Source organism: Labrus bergylta, chromosome 16 (genome assembly GCF_963930695.1).
Source record: "Labrus bergylta chromosome 16, fLabBer1.1, whole genome shotgun sequence".
In the NCBI taxonomy this organism is placed as follows: Eukaryota; Metazoa; Chordata; class Actinopteri; order Labriformes; family Labridae; genus Labrus; species Labrus bergylta.
The window spans coordinates 15,903,201-15,919,744 of record NC_089210.1 but is presented as its reverse complement, the minus strand read 5'-3'; the positions used below and the strand labels follow the sequence as shown (position 1 = coordinate 15,919,744).

General features: G+C 40.4%; 2 protein-coding genes across 2 annotated transcripts in view; one reads left to right on the top strand and one right to left on the bottom strand.

Moving 5' to 3' along the window:
* Positions 1 to 137: 137 nt before the first annotated feature.
* cbx1a (chromobox homolog 1a (HP1 beta homolog Drosophila)) lies at positions 138 to 12,328 on the bottom strand. The gene is made up of 5 exons (XM_020651585.3): positions 12,061 to 12,328; positions 9,937 to 10,237; positions 4,482 to 4,653; positions 4,289 to 4,383; positions 138 to 3,032 (listed from the first exon to the last, which is right to left on the bottom strand). The coding sequence occupies exons 1-5, from the start codon at positions 12,326 to 12,328 to the stop codon at positions 2,882 to 2,884; spliced, it is 987 nt and encodes a 328-aa protein (XP_020507241.2). The 3' UTR covers positions 138 to 2,881.
* The window catches only part of LOC109997193 (NACHT, LRR and PYD domains-containing protein 3), a 17,958-nt gene continuing 13,616 nt past the window's right edge, over positions 12,203 to 16,544 (top strand). Inside the window, exon 1 of the mRNA XM_065965200.1 lies at positions 12,203 to 12,304. The gene's annotated coding sequence lies outside the window, so the exon portion shown is untranslated. The remainder of the gene's footprint in view (positions 12,305 to 16,544) is intronic.

Below are 16,544 nucleotides of genomic sequence, written 5' to 3'. Positions count from 1 at the left end.
TTTCACTCAGAGTTTCTCCTGCTAGACCCCGAGTATTTTGAGCTGATTTGAGAATGCCGCAGGATATAATCAGGAGAATTGCATGGTTAGCACTGACGAGTTTCTGTTTTTCTGATTGAGACGCTGGAGAGCCGATCTTTATGAAAACAAACAACCTTTATTGTCAAAACAGACATATTTAAAGTAGATCAGCCATGAAAGTGACAAACCGATAAACATGCAACAGGACAACACAAGCTAATCTGCTAAATACAGAGAAAAGTCTGAGACACCAGAGAATCGCTAACAGGCAGACCCCAGAGCAGCTCATTTTTAACCCCTTCCTGTCGATGGCGAGCTCAAACGGAAGGCAGTCAGAAGGATCTGAATACTGAAGTTCATGGTGCAGCGAATATGGACGTTCTAAAGACCAGAACAAAACTCATTTACGGCGTGTCAAAGTAGAAACGGTCGACATGCTTATAGTTTACTATGTTGCAGAAGAAGTCGGAAAAAAGCTCGATGTCAAAACTCTTTGTGTTCAGCAAAGATTTGTAAAAGCGAATTCGTCAAATACGAAACTGAACAGCTGCTGGAAACGAGTCGATGCTTTAGAATACTTTCAGCATTGAGCTTTGAGTTTTCTGATTAATTCCAGCAGTCAAAAGGCAAACCAAAGAAAACAGTTCTGGGATTATAAATCAGCCGAGCCGGGTCTGCTAACACAGGGGAGCCACTACACTACCTTGAATACAGAATACTTAGAAATAAGCACAGCCGGGAAACATTCAACACGTTCAACACTGGAAAAAATGTGAAAGCAGCAAAGAAACGGCCGAGTTGTTCATGCTGGATTTAAAATGTTTTAACTCGTTTTTTTTTTGTTCTTTCAGAGAACAAGAAGAGGTTTTTAACGGAGGACGATCTGAGAACGACAAACTGTTGTGTGTTGAGTGTTGCCCGGCCGGTGCAAGCTAACATAACACAGCCTTTAAAACACACGTGTGGCTGTAGGTGTGAGGGTTAAAAAATAAAAGATCGGAAATAAAGATTATTTTCAAAACATACTTTCAAATCATCTCCTGCAGAAACAAAGTGTTTGTGACGGAGCGTGCGTCTGGAAACCAGAGCGGTCCTTCAATCTGTCGGCCAAACGGAGCACATTAATGTACGGCCGATGTGTCGCCGGGTAACTTCCACGCCGTGATGTCATCGTGTAGAAGTTTCACTTTGGGATCAAACCGAGATGCTTCAACATGTTGCAAAGCATTTAGCTTCTGCTTCAAACAGCATGTGATGATGCAAAAATAAAAAAAAGCTGTTGAGTGTGCGGTGCATCATGGGAGATTAAATCCGGTTCGATTCCTGTTTAGCTGCTGTTTTTACACGTTAAACGCCGCTGCGCGACTCCGACCAGCCTCAGAGCGTCTTTCTGAAGCTGCAGCCGAGATAATGCAAAGATACTAAGACTGCTTCCTTAAAGAAATAACTTCCTGCTTACGGTCCAAGAATATTTAGTTTATTTATCTCCCGCTCTGCAGAGAGGATTATAAACTTCATGATTATCTGAACTTCTGTTTTCGTCACTTACATTTTTTATTTTTTATTTTTTAATTGGTGCATCACTAAAAACAAATGTACCTGTAAGGATCTAATAAAACATAACCGGCACGAGACGTTTTTAAACAAACCAGCACAGCTGCTTTTGAGCAAACTGAAAGTGTCAACGCGGCCTCCTTGATTTGAAGTTTTTACTCTACCCGTGAGGATAGCAGCATCTTAAAATACATGCCAATATTTAGATGGCGTGTTTGTGCAGAGAAACCGTTTTTTTTTTTTAATCAGAGAGAAGCTGCAGCTAACCCTCCACTTAGTGAACACAAAAGGTCAGAACTGTAAAAATACAAACGTGGTTTTATTAAAACTTAACAGGAAGTCAGGTCGAAGCATAAGGTAGCTGAATCAAGGCTTGAGGCTGAAACTGCAGCGGTGTTTAAATGTTGGCTGATCAAACACGCGCGGCCGAAATCAAAGCTCTGTTCGCTCTGAACTGAAACTCCTCGTTATATTCATGTCCGAGTGAAATGGAAAGTCGTCTTTTGGCGTTTTGAGTTTTAAATCAGGGACCAGCGCTACACCAGCGATGATGAGAGTCCAGGTGGCACAAAGAAAACCGGTGTTTCACCTCTTTTTGTTACCGTCCAAAAGACATTCCCTCCGATGTATCCCGACACAGCAGGAAGGAAGTTTGTCCTCTGATCCGTCACAAACCACCGGCCTCTCCGCTGCAAGAAAACAACACTTTTTAAACGTTTTAAGAGAGGCCCGGTGATTTGTAAAGAGAGACAAACTATCCAGCCACAGTTTTACGTTCACACATGAACGCACACGTTTCAAGAGGTAGCGACGGCGTGTGTCGTTTCCCCGGTGTCTTTCCAACGCCAGGCGCCTGTCACCGGATGTACGAGACAAAACACTTTCATTGTAAGTTGACTGAAATAAGTTCTATAAACTCGGCTTGTGATGCCAAGGAGGGAAACTACCAGAACAAAAGGCACCAGTTCCATCAGGCGACACGTTGTTGGTGAAGGAAAAACATCTAAACAAGGATGTCAACATACCTCTTACAAAAAAAAAAAAAAAAAAAAAAAAAAAGTTACATTTTCAGTCCAGATACAGACGGGAGCATCTTTTTGAGGGAAGGTCAGGTCTCCTCTTAGGGCAGGAAAACAAACTTCTTCTCCTCTCTCGCAGCTACGTTGGCAGTTCAATCCTGACCGTGTGGCGGCTCGTCGCCCCTTTAGCTGCCAAGGTCGCTGCTAGAAACAAAAACCTGGACAACAGTTCACCAGCGTGTCATTGATTTCCCGCCCTGCGCCCTCCTTCTCCTCCCTCCACTCATCTAGTCCTTTTTCTCCTCCTCCTTCTTATCCTCCTCCTCGGTGGGGTAGGAGTGCCAGGTGAGGCGCTCCTCGTAGAACGAGATGACCACCTGGGGACATTTGACGTTGGCCTCCTTTGCTGGGACGAGGTCGGCCTCATCAGAGTTCTTCCTGTTAAGTTCGAGAGAGAGCGAGTGAGAGGGAGAGAGAGAGGACAACAAAGGATTAAACAATGAGCACAGAATTTCTTTCCTCTCTGTTTTTTAGTTTGTCAGCTTTGGATGCCATCAGGGTTATAATTTCTTGATTTTGAAGATTGTGGCGTCTTTCTCTGGAGCATCTTTAACGGCTTTGTATCCCTAAAACCTGCAGAAACTGAAGGTTATGTTATAGTGCTCTCACACTCCGGGTGAGCTGAGGTTAGAATTCCCCTTGACATCACTCTGAGCTCTCTCTTCCTCTTTAATGAACAAGCTTCTTTTGTGGATCACAGACAGTCCATGGATGATAAAATACTTTCAGATATAATGAAGGTGTTGTGTTCATCACCCCTCGTCTGACAGGGATAGTCTCCCGCTGTGAGGTGTATGTGTGAACAACCAGATCAGGAGCAGTGTCCCACAATATGACCACCTCCTGTGGTCATATTGTGGGATTCCCATGTTTGTATAGAATACAAAAGAAGTGTCACAGATAACCTTAAATTAGGAAGAGGGAAAAGATTGAAGCTAGAGCGGTCAGCTGCATAAACAGTTAAGCTTCTAGCTATTAAGATGTTCCTTTTTTACAAGTTCAGAGGGTCTCTTTCCATTTCTAATGCATTATAAACTAGTGTTTCCATTTTGTTTTGTTATGAAGCAGCAGGACGCTGGAAACTCAAACTTCTCCCGATGACTGCGTTGCTGAGAAAGAAATGGTGAGTGGTCTCTAAAATCCCAACAAAGGGAGAGTCCACCTTAAAGGCTTTATATGTGAATTTTTGATCCAACAGATGCCGCCTTTGAGCACAAGCATGAAACCAAAACAACTTGCGGTGCATTGTTGTGTTAGCATGCTAATGCTAGTGATCTTTATTATGCTCGTATCTTCACACTGCATGTAAATTTACCTGAAATGAGCGTGATCTAGAAACACAGTTAAGCAGTGAGTACAGTATGTTATTCTTCTTTTCTCTAGTCCCTCAATTAGACAACTTTTATACGCAAGGGGAGGAGTCAGCCGGCCGTCCCGACGATGTAAACAAACTGAAGATAGAACTCAGAAAGCATCACAGACAGTGGGACTCGGGTGTTACACCCATTGTAGACAGTCATGACTCACAGAGTTATTTTCAGAGGACATACTTGATTTATATTACATTTAAGAGTGAAAAATCCCATAAAGCCTTTAAAGCCACCAGAATGAACAAACTGAGAGTGCAGACTCACCACTTCATGAGGAACATCAGCTCGCCGCTGGAGTCCGTCGCTCCGATGATCCTCTCCGGCTGCAGCCCTCTGCCGAACCCTCGAGCCTTCTCACCCTGGAGGAAGAACATAAAAGAACCTTTGTGTTTAGGATCTCCTTTAATTTAGTTTTTCTGGCTAACTGCAGGGAGTTTAGTCTCTCTCCTTTGCTCACCTCCTCCTTCTTCTTCTTGCTCCCTCGCTCCTCAGAGTCTCCCGCAGCCTCGCTCGTAGCTTTCCGCTTGCCCTCCTTCTTCTTCTCCTCCTTCTCTCTGTGTTTCGTCATGTACTCTGCTATGAGGTCCGGGCAGTCGAGGTTCTCCGCAGGCTCCCACGTGTTGTCCTCCCTGCAGACGGGACGGATGAATGAACAATGACTTAGTTCAAGCTAAGTCTGTTTGTGATCAGCCAATCAGCTCTTCTTACTCGTTTCCTATTAATGTTTTTTATTTGTTCCATACATGTCAAAACACACAACAGAAAAGGACAAATAAAAAAATAAAAAAACAATTCACACTTTATCCCATGTACGGTAAGGAGCAGTGAGAAGAATAATTCTTGTTTTGACTGCCCCTTACTCAAAAAGCAACAATAAATGTCTGGATGGTCTGTCCAAATTACAATCAATGAATATCATGCCAACATAAAACAAATCTGACAATTCAGTCTTCAGTCTAAAAAACATACAGAACACACTAACTGCCACTTTCATACCATCTGATAACTTTGTTCTTGTACATTTTCTTAAACTGAAATATCTGAACACAGCCCTTCAAATCATTATTTAAAGAATTCCACAATTTAATTCCAATGACAGAAATACACTTCTGTTTTAAAGTTGTCCTCGCAAACTGATGCTTAAAATGAAATTTTCTTCTATGCTCTTCATCTTCTGAGCTAAAAACAAACGTCTTTTGTAAACCTTCTGGTAATACTTTACTCTTTGCTCTGAACATAACTACAAGTGTCTGTAACTCAACTAAATCTTTCAGTTTCAATAAACCTGATCTTAAAAACAGCCCGTTGTGGTGTGCTCTCTATAGTGGACTTCATGAATGATTCTTACCGCTCTTTTCTGTAAAATAAATAACGGATTAATGTTTGTGATGTAAGTGTTACCCCACACTTCAACACAATAATTAAAATAAGGCAAAATAAGTGAACAATACAAAATCCACAGTACCTTACAATCCAAGAGAAACTTTGCTTTGTTTAAAACAAAGATATTCTTAGACACTTTTTTTTAACATGAGCTATATGTGATTTCCACGTTAACTTATCATCCATGATCACACCCAAAAAACGAAATTCAGACACTCTTTCAATATTAACTCCATCTATAGACAACAAAATGTTTTCATCCTTTTTTTGGTTTGCAATAATCATAAACTTAGTTTTATTCAAATTTAAGGATAACTTATTTTCGTCAAACCATGCTTTTAATTTGACCATTTCATTTTCAATACTTCCTGTTAGAGTTTTTAAGTCATGTCCTGAGCAAAAAGAAATTGCATCATCAGCAAATAAAACAAACTGCAGTAACTTAGAAACTTCACATGTCATTAATGTACAAATTAAAGAGTTTAGGCCCCAAAACCGAGCCTTGTGGGACTCCACATTCAATATTCAAATACTCAGATGTACTACCAGAAAATTGTACATATTGCTGTCTGTTAATTAAATAGCTACTCAACCAGTTCAGATCAACTCCTGTCACACCATACGTATATAATTTAGAAATTAATATTTTGTGATCTATTGTATCAAATGCTTTTTTCAGATCAATGAACACACCAATTGTGTATTTTTTACTGTCTATTGCTGTAGAAATTTCTTCTGTTATTTTCATTAATGCTAAAGCTGTAGACCGGTTCTTCCGGAATCCAAACGGACTCTCACTTAACAAATTAATTTTTTCAATAAAATTATCTAATTTTTCTGCAAACAATTTCTCAAGTACCTTTGAAAATTGTGATAATACGGACACTGGTCTGTAATTAGTAAAGCTGTGTTTGTCTCCTGTTTTAAAAAGTGGAATTACCTTCGCTATTTTCATTCTATCTGGAAAAATACCTGTACGAAAAGAAAGATTGAAAATATGGCTAAGAGGTTGAATTATACAGTCGATTGTCTTTTTCACAATAATCATATCAATCCCGTCACTGTCAGTTGATGTCTTATTTTTAGATTTTGCCACAACAGATCTTATCTCACTCTCATTCACTTCTTCGAGAAACATAGACTGCAATATTTGACCTTCTCTATTCCAGCCACCTGCCATTTGACAATCATTTTGTTTTTTAATAGACTTTGCGAGATTAGGTCCAACATTTACAAAAAAATAATTAAATTCATTAACCACTTCATTCATGTTCTCAAAAATCTCATTATTGTCGTTCTTAAGACAGCTCGGTGTACTTGTGGACACAGGATTATTTCCTAACACCTTGCTCATAATTTTCCATGTACTTTTGATGTCATTTTTGTTTCCCTGTAACACTATTATAATAATCTTTTTTGGCTTGTCTAATTAGAAAAGTCAACTTTTATAAGCCTTATATTGCCTTTCTGCATCCTTTGTTCAGAATTTAATAAAGTCCCTGTAAAGTTTGTTTTTCTTCTTGCATGCATTTTGCAAGCCCTTTGTAATCCATGGCTTTTTAATATAACTAACTTTTTGCTAATATTGAGTGATGGGACAATGTTTATTGTAAAGGGATAAGTATCCATTCAAAAAGGAATTATAGGAATCATTTATCTCTTCTACATAAACACCTTCCCACTGTGCTTTGAAAAGATCATTTTGAAGTCTATGTATTGCTTCATCAGTTCTTACCCTTGCATATCTGTTACAAACTTCATTCTTCTTGCTCTTTATTTGACAGTCATTTATTGAAAACACTGTTAAATGGTCACTTATGTCATTAATTAATAGGCCACTTCTGGCATTATTTTGCACAACATTTATAAAAATATTATCAATTAATGTTGCACCTGAAGATGTTATCCTACTGGGCTTGGTAATCAGTGGGTATAGCCCTCTGCTATATAATGCATCAAGGAAATCTGATGTGGCTTTGTGTTTAAATGTAATTAGGAGATCTATATTAAAATCCCCACAAATAATACATGTTTTTCTTTCATTTAACATATCCATTAATTCTTCCAGTTTATCTTTAAAAATATTTTAAGTTGGTGTTCTGTACACGCAACTTACAAAAATATTTCTGTTCTTTTCCATTTCAATTTCCACAGTTATACACTCCATTAAATCATCAATTGCTGTCGTCATGGATTTAACTGGTTTGCATTTCAGGTCACTGTCTACAAGCAGGGCCACACCCCCTCCCCTCTTATTGCTTCTGTTCATATAATGTAACTCATAACCCTCATTATGAAAATCAACACCTTTTTCTTGATTTAACCACGTCTCAGATAAGGCTATCAACTTAAATTTACCTTGAAATGAACTCAGATATTCATTGATCTTGGTGAAGCTCGCATAAAGACTTCTACAATTGAAATGTATTAACGAAAATCTATTGTTTAATTCAAAATTGTCTTTGAAATCATTATCAGTATAATATTTACACGTGTCATTAATGTGATTAAACACATGACTCTCTGGGTCGACATCCAATTCAAAATCATACATTTTATACTCCTGGGTTTCAGATCTGGAAAGGACTTGGCTTCCTATTGTTTCAGTCATTTGTTCGTTTTAGAAAGATGTATGTGCCCAAAAGGAAACACATTTGTCTCTGCTTTTATGATCTGCGCATACCTTTTTAATCTTTTTCTCCTGCATGCCGATCCATAGAGTCCAGTATTGTCTTTATACCACGCATCAGGTCACTCGCTGGTTTTCTCTTGCTCTTGGAGCGAGCCCTCTCCCAGCCTGCTGCCTGCAGTGTTGACTCTAAGTCCAGCTCCCCAGCTGGAATCTCCATGTTGATGCCGAACTCACGTAAACCCTCTGCCGCGACTGCAGGATTGTCAAACACCTTGAATTTCCCGTCCCTGTCAAATACTTTCAGTCTGGCTGGAAAGAGTATACGAGACTTGATCTTTCTTTCCTGAAGTTTTCTCACTTATCTGTATTTTGCTCGTTCCTCGAACACCTGAGCGGTGAAGTCTTCGTCAAAATAAATCCTGTGGTCATTCATCCAAATATCCTTCTTTGCCCAGACAGCTCGAAGCACCCTTTGCCTATCGTTAAAGTTTTGAAAACGGACTATTATTGACCTAGGACGTTCGTTATGTCCGGTATATGGTCCGGCTCGGTGTGCCCTCTCTATCTTGATGGCCTCGTTAACATCCAGTTTCTCCTGTATTATGGTTTCCACAAATGCAATCATGTTATTTCCCTCGCATTTCTCAGGCACTGAATAAATTCTTAGATTTTTTTCTCCGAGCACGGCCTTCAGTTTCCTCACATTTTACTTCCAATTGTTTCTGCAGGCGCAGACTGTGGATGAGCACTTGTGTCACGGCAATGTCACGATCCTCGTTTTCCGCAATTCATAATTCGGCTGCGTCCATTCTCACTTTTAGTTGTCCGGTGTGTTCTCTTTCATATTCATTTATTTCCTTCTTTAATGCTCCAAAGTTCCCAGCAGTTTCCACACCGAATTCCCTGATTTCTTTTAAAATCTTAGAAAGACCCGAGATTCCTTGCATACCTGCAACAGGTGGTGTTTTCTCCTGTGGATTGATTGAGCAGAGTTCTGCCTGCTTCTGTCTTTCTAACTTTGTCGCGTCGACATTTTCTTCTTTTCCCAACTGAGAAAAATATATTTTGACGAGCTTGTTTTTGTACAAAATGCCCAAAGTTAATTCAAAAAAATTAATTCAAAACAGTTCTAATTCACAAATGTTTGTGGAGCGTTAAATCTCAGCCTCCCCTAGCATGGACAGCCATCCTGCCGCAAACACGGCGTCCTGTTAGTGTTGTATCATTTTGTCATAAATTGTCAGCCGCTCGATTCAATGGTTTCCTTCTCGAGTGTGCAGTGAGCGATGCACTGTCATCCTACGTCTTTACCCAGACGTCACATTTCTATTTTCATTCCTGTCACTCCAATGGACAAAGGAACTATACAAGGTGCATAAATAATGACTACATCTGTGACTCAAGTCAACTCAGGAAAAACTTTATTTAGCCCTCTGAGTTGATTACTGAACGAGCCTGAGTGATTTCAGCTCACTGCTTGCAAAGAGAAAACTGAAAATCACAGACGCAGTGTGGACAGCGAGCGTCCGTTGCTGCGTGATGCTACACGATATCTAACAACCGCGTGATAATGGGACGCAGAATGAGGAAGGTGTGTAAATTCCTCATGTAAAATTACAATCCTATTCTATTTGATGAATATATTTCTACTGCTATATTGTACATTTTGGAGCAACTGCAACGATCGAATTTCCCTCTGGGATCAATAAAGTATTTCTAATTCTGATAAATTGCAGAGACACCTTGAGACAAAAATGTAAAATAACTAATAAAAATAGATTTTTATTCGACTGTTTCTGTTTTTGTGAATAATCAGTTAAGTACCAAAACACGATATTGACTGAACACCTGGTGTTGAAATGTGAACCATCCCCTCTCCTCCTGGACTCGTACTCACTCTGAGAAGCCCTTCCATTTCAGCAGGAACTCCGCCTTGCCTTTCACCACTCGGCGGTCCAGAACCTTCTCCACCACATACTCCTCCTCTTCCTCCTCCTCAGCTGGTGCTGGATCTGCTGCAGCTGCAGCCGGATCCGCCGGTGGTGGCGGTGCTGCTGCTGCTGCTGCTGCTGCTGCTGCTGCTGCGGCGGCGGCTGGTTCAGCTGCTGGAGCTGCTGCAGCTGCAGGCTCCTCCTCCTCAACCTTCTTGGCCTTCTTTCCTGCTACGGTCGCCAGCTTGACGTCTGCTGAGGGCACCTCTGGTGGACGAAGAGGACGCAATCAGAAATTTACACAGAATAACCCGCAATACTCAGACTTTATCAACATCAGAGCGCGCAGAGCGGAAACCAAATGAACAAGGAGACCTCAGAAAGACAAAGCGACATGTTTGCACTTTGTTCTCTTTGTCACCACATCATCTTCTGGTTCTCTTGTGACGCCATGAGCAGCTGCGTTCATGCTCCAGAGACGGATCCAGTGTGGCAGGCTGCACGCCGCCCCGACGCAGCAACACTGTGGCACTGACGGAACGCATTGCGCAAGGACTATGTGGAAAGGCAGTAGACTTACCACGAGCTACCAGAGTGTGAAACGACGGTTTAAGCTCCTGTAGGAGACACGAGTTCGTTTGACATCGACCTCGAAAGACAAAAATGGTATTTGAGTTATCGGGAAAAGAACCAAGAAACCCGTGATCATGTTGTCGCCTTGCCTCGCCGTACACACATGTACCTTTGCCTTTTTCGATGCAGTTTTTGCAACGTTTCCAAAAATATAAGTTTTGAGATAGCTGGTTGGCTAGGTTTCAGTCTCTTGTTTTTAGTTCGATCCCTCAGCTCATGCAGCGACGCGGCCGATGAGTCCTTGGTCAAGACACTTAACCCCATGTTGCTCTCTCTGCCTAGTCTGCAGCTTATTAATGTGTATGAATCGATTAGTTAGAACTAGGGATGTAATGATTCACTAAACTCACAATACAATTCATTTTACAAAACATTCCATTAGGAGCTGCAGACCCGCTTGTCCGTGTGGTCGATTAAAAGCTGCATCATGTTAGTCGTGCTATTTGTGTAGATCCCCGTCTTCTTGTAATATTTGCACAAAGTTTTTGTCTCATCTGTTATCTTCTCACCTCTTTTATTTTCTGTCTTGGGGAAGCCAAAATGCTTCCACGCCTCAGATTTAAAACACAGTGGTGCATCTTCAATTTCTAATTCTTGCTCTACCGCTGCTGACGCTCACCATATAATTGCAACTCATTTATTTAGAGTACCGATGTGAATCTTGACAATGTTTAATCGATTTATCACGATTAATCTTTACATTAAGATACAGGCCTCAATTTGATTTTCCATTTTTATCAGAATGTTTTTAAAACTCGTTAAAAATGTGTTGCTCAGACTGGTCATTTAGAACCAATCAGGCCACGGGGGGCGGGATATAAAGGCCCATCATGAGCCCCGCCCCTCTCTGCAGGCTGCAGCCAAGTAACCTTAAAGACCAGGCCACACAGGGGGGGACTTTAAGATTACCCCAGCGAGGTCTTAGTTCTCGGCACAGCATTCCCCGTCAGCACAGGCAAACGTAAATTATTAATTCAAGTCAATTTACAACCGAAAATGTGTCTGTAAGGAGAACAGCGGATGTAGGTGTTGTGTGCGGTTTGGTAGAGAAGCAGAAAAACGCCCCCTTCACATGCTCGCGAGCATCGTTGAGCGTGATTAACTGCACAAAAAGATAAAAGCACGCCGATACTTCTCGCACACATTTAGCCACATGTGCAGAGTATGTTTGTGTTTATAAAAGTGGCGAAGGGGCCGGTTAACCGATTCATGAGAGGCGGAGCAGCCAGCGTGATCAACGGGTTCGAGCATCATGTCTGTCTGCCTCGCGTGCACCTCTGAACACTTTTACGATAGGTAAAAACATGTTTGGGCAATTTCTTTCACTCTTTGGTCACATTATCCATCAAAAAAACGAACACATGAGCAGCGAGACGACCCGGGCGGCCTGCCCCCACGACAAGAGGGCAACATGGCTGGCGTTTGCGCCTTCAACAGCGAGCTAGCACGAGCCTTACCTTTGCAGAGAAAGCTTCGGAGCGCTGATTGGGCAGGCGGTAGGCCCGAGAGACAACACCGCGATGTGTCGGTCTGTCGAGGAGAGGCAGTCAGCGGCGACACAAATCTACCCGAGGGGCTGTGCCGCGAGGTTTGGTTCAGATTATCTTCAATGTGCACTGCGATAGAACAACACAATGGCCTGCGCGTCGCTAAACAACCAGAAACGATCCCGTTCTGCCCGCCAACACCGCCGGAAATTACGTAAGTAGGCAGTTTGGTCCGCATGGGGATTGTGGGAAGTGTAGTTTTGCCAGCTATATTGCGCTCAGGAGCCAATCGAAGGGCCCCATAACCCGGGTTTAGAGGTATTTTTTTTAACTTCACTTTGTTAAGAAGCCTTAAACAATTCATCTATATACACCTCTAAAATCATACAAACTGATGTATTTTTTTGTTTTATTTTTTACGATTATGAGTACAGGATAACTTTTTCGTTTTTCAGTTTGTGTTTTTCCTTTTTTTATGAAGCACTTAATAATTCACCTTGAGAACACAGAGCTGAGTTTGAACCAAGGGGCAACCTCCGGTCTCGAAAAATGAAGCCTATGCGGAAGTACAAAAAACTGCAGTTCCTCGAGGTTCCGCTTGAGGCTGGCTGCAGAAGCGCCGGAAGTGTCATAAGCCCACAGCCAAAAAAGCCTGTTTTTACCACAGGAATCAACATGTTTACAGCCTGGTTCAAAAAACGAGATATATCTGAGAAGTTGACGGCCCCTTCTCTTCACACTGTGGGGGGGTGATTTTTTTTATAACTCATCGGATTTTATTCTATTAAGGAAAACGGCTATGCCCATATTTGGTTGTGTCAGATTTGATTGACAGCTCTGCGCGGTCAGCAGGTCAGGAGGCTAACAGCTTGATCCGTCTGATTTCTCCTCTTTCTTACTTCGTTTGGAGAGTTTGTTTAACACATATCTGACAACATACATGGCTTGCTGTGCGGTTAACAGACCATCCAACAAGTTGATGCTTCAGTTTTCTTCGGTAAGTGATATAGTAGTGTTATATTTACTGCTTACTCGTGTCGGTATTTATATTTACGGACCTAGCTTGTTTAGCATTAGCTTGTAAACCAGTCGGCTATCTGTGTAGTTCATTATTTACATTATTTACGGTCAATGGTTTAGAAATGTTTGTTAAGATGTTGTTGAAAATAATGAGTTTGTGTGATGTTAGAAGCTAAAGGTTCACCTCGGTGGTTATCTGACGTTATGATGAATGTTATACTCCACCTAAATGTGGACATTAAAAAACAAACTTTGTGTATTAATTATCCGTCAGTAACATAAACTGAACTGAACCTAATGTGCTGTGTAGGTTATAGAGGATGACATTAATGTTACATGGTTGATGTAGTGTCTTAAGATTTGTACAAACTGTTAAATAAAAAAAAAAATGCACTTTGTAAGAGCATCTGTAACCATTAAGAACTATATTAATAACCATATTAATTTTCACTGAACTCATACACAGAATATAGCAGTAGAAATATCAATAACATATGAAATATGTATGAAAATAAGATTTAAAGCACATAGATATAAAGTATAAGAAATAGTTTGAAGAATACAGCCATGTACTGAGCTCATGTTAATAATAAATGAGTTACTGTATGTTCTGTACTGAAGCACAGAGAGTTGGGACCTGTTAATGATTTAAATAATTCAGGTTATATTTGTTCCATGTTAAGATGAAGTACTATCCACAATAAACTGCTTAATTTTTCCTCACCCAAAATCTGAGACCATTTGATGTGGAATATCATTGTGTGAGTGAGAGAGCTGAAAATAGCATGATTACAATAAGGTTTATCTTCTTAACTTTAAATAGATGTTGATTACCTGAATACTGTACCTTTGTTGTCTGGGTAGTACACTGTTGGATTTATAAATGTAATCTTACACACAGATGAATACCGAAAAATAGATGAGAACAAAAAAACAATTTAATGAATAACTGATATTTTCTCTCTTTCTTTGCCATCCTGAAGACCCCTCACTAAAAGTCCATGTTCTCCTGGGTCCATGTCACATGCTCGAACTTCTTCAGAATGACATTTCAACAGTCGAAGTTCTGGTGAGAGAAGATGGCCAGCAGACAGGACAGCAGTACATGAAGGAGCTCCACAGGCTTCAGGAGGAGGAGGAGGGTTTGCACCTTGGAAGACTGTATTCATGCTTCAGCTGTTCAAATAAAAATAGATCTCCTCCAAACAACTTGGAATCAAACTATTTTCTTCCCATTTTAAAACCCTTTGTCCAGTTTAGATGGGAGAAGTTGATATTATGTGATATTGATCTGGGAAGACTACATTTCTAAATCATTTTTAACTGTGTTTTTATTCACAAGTTATTGATCTTATTTACTCTCCATGTATCTTGATTTAAGAGTGGGGCTGTGTTTAAGGGCATATTTTTGCAATGACTCTGTTCCATCCCATTTTCAGAAATGAACTACATTAGTATTTATCAAAAGAATAAAAAGTTGTGTAAAAGTAGACTTCCTTCCCTAAGCTGTTGAGTTGAGCATTAATGCACATTTTAGTCTTGTCATTTCAAATCTGAAATGTATACACATAAGTAGACATTAAGGAGTGCATTTATATAGAAATATTTATTTAATCTGAAAAACAACATTAAAAAAAGCCTGTTTTTACAGCAGAGATTAACATGTTTACAGCTTGGTACAAAACAAAGAAATAGGTGTGATTAGCTCATGTCTCGATGGACACACACTGTACTGGGGGTGAATGTTTTGATGACTCGTCAGTTTTGATTTGATGAAGGATAAGAGTTATTCACAATAAGGCGTGTAGCTGACCAGCTTGACAGGCGGGTGCGGTGTGACGGTTTGTCAAGAGGCTTAAAACCCGTCTCAGCTCTCAGTCTGTGGGTGACATCACTCAGGCCATCCGGGGGAGACCTCCCTCACAGCGAGCTGTTGAAGAGAAGCAACTGAAGTCCACCCCAGAAGAACCAACAAATACAGATGTTGTTGAGGCTCAGGTTTCTTCCTCTGTCTCTGCAGCTCTCTGGGCACCTCGACGGACAAGTCCCCAATAATCCATACTGTGTCTATAGGAGAAATACAAAGGTGTTCAATTAATGCCTCAGACAAGACAAAATGGACAGTTAACTACATGTGACAGCTCAGGGTGTTTTTTTGTTATTAGCCACATCTGCAGGAATAATATTGAACAAGGTAGCTGCAACTCATCATAATAGATGCCAGTCTTAAACACTATTTTTTCTAATACTTAAAGTTTTTGGTGTGAAGCTGACACTGTCCACAGACTCCATGACTTCACGGGGTTCTATAGAAAACAAATATCTTATAATAAATACTAAATAATGATTTTTCAATTGTCATGTTCTCCCACATCGCTGTTGACATCAGTAAATATAAGACACAGACATTCCTCTTTTTGTCAGAACAGTAACATGAACTGTATGCTTTGTAATATTGATTTCTTCTGGATGTCTCATATTTATTTACAGTCTATGGATAAAACTTTGTTAATGTATTTCTCTTCTAATACTGACAAAGTCTAACTGCTCTGACAAATAACTAATAACCATAGTTGTATATTTAAAGACTAGAGTAGTTTTAAGACTTCAATTAAATATTTGTGTTGAATATAATTAGTTTTAACTGTGTTGTAGAAAAGTTAAATGTTAACTTACTGTTTGTAGAGTTTTCTCAAGACGAGCAGGAATAGAGGATGATAGCAGCCTAGCTGTTAGCTATGCTGTCAAGTGGACTGCTAACGTCGAGCTGAATGGGCGGAGTTAAGTCCCGCCGGTCCCGCCTTACTGCTGTCGTTAGGTTGATCCGAAGTTAGGTTGAGACTGCAAATCCAATATGGAGGCGGCCGTCGTTTGGACTCATTTTCTGCCTATGTCACAGACGGGTCAGGGTTCGTCCAGTAATAGTTACAGTCTATGGCAGGGGTGCCCAACCTTTTTTGAACCAAGATCTACTTTTAAAGTTACCAGTCTGCCGAGATCTACCAGTCCACATAGTGAGCCATAGCCTTTACCAACAGCCTACAAACGCATTTAATACTCACACAACAAACAGAAAATAATAAATGAGAGTTCTGTAAAAAATAATGCAATATCGACATACTTTTTTTTAAACTCTTATTTTAGGGTAGGCTACATTTTAATATTAAGTTTGTATTTATATCACATATGTTTTCCCCTTAATTTAGTTTACAACAAACAACTTTAATCTGTGTGGAGATGTTCACAGACTACAGCAGGCTGCTGTGAGATGATGTTGCTTTTGTTAAATTAGCTGCAGACACCGCCTCGGTCCGTAAAGATCACGGATCAACTGTGTGCTGTAGCACTAAAAGTAAAAAGTAAAAAGGTTCGCGTGGTGGCTGGCGCTCCAGTGCAAGTGTGTGTGTGTGTGTGTGTGTGTGTGTGTGTGTGTG

Excerpts from the sequence above, each read along its gene's own strand:
- cbx1a (XM_020651585.3), bottom strand. The coding sequence starts at position 12,328 with ATGCGGACCAAACTGCCTACTTACGTAATTTCCGGCGGTGTTGGCGGG. Across the intron at positions 4,654-9,936 it reads AAATGGAAGGGCTTCTCAGA|GGAGGACAACACGTGGGAGC; the intron begins GTGAGTACGAGT and ends TCCCGTCTGCAG. Across the intron at positions 4,384-4,481 it reads GCAAGAAGAAGAAGGAGGAG|GGTGAGAAGGCTCGAGGGTT; the intron begins GTGAGCAAAGGA and ends TTCTTCCTCCAG.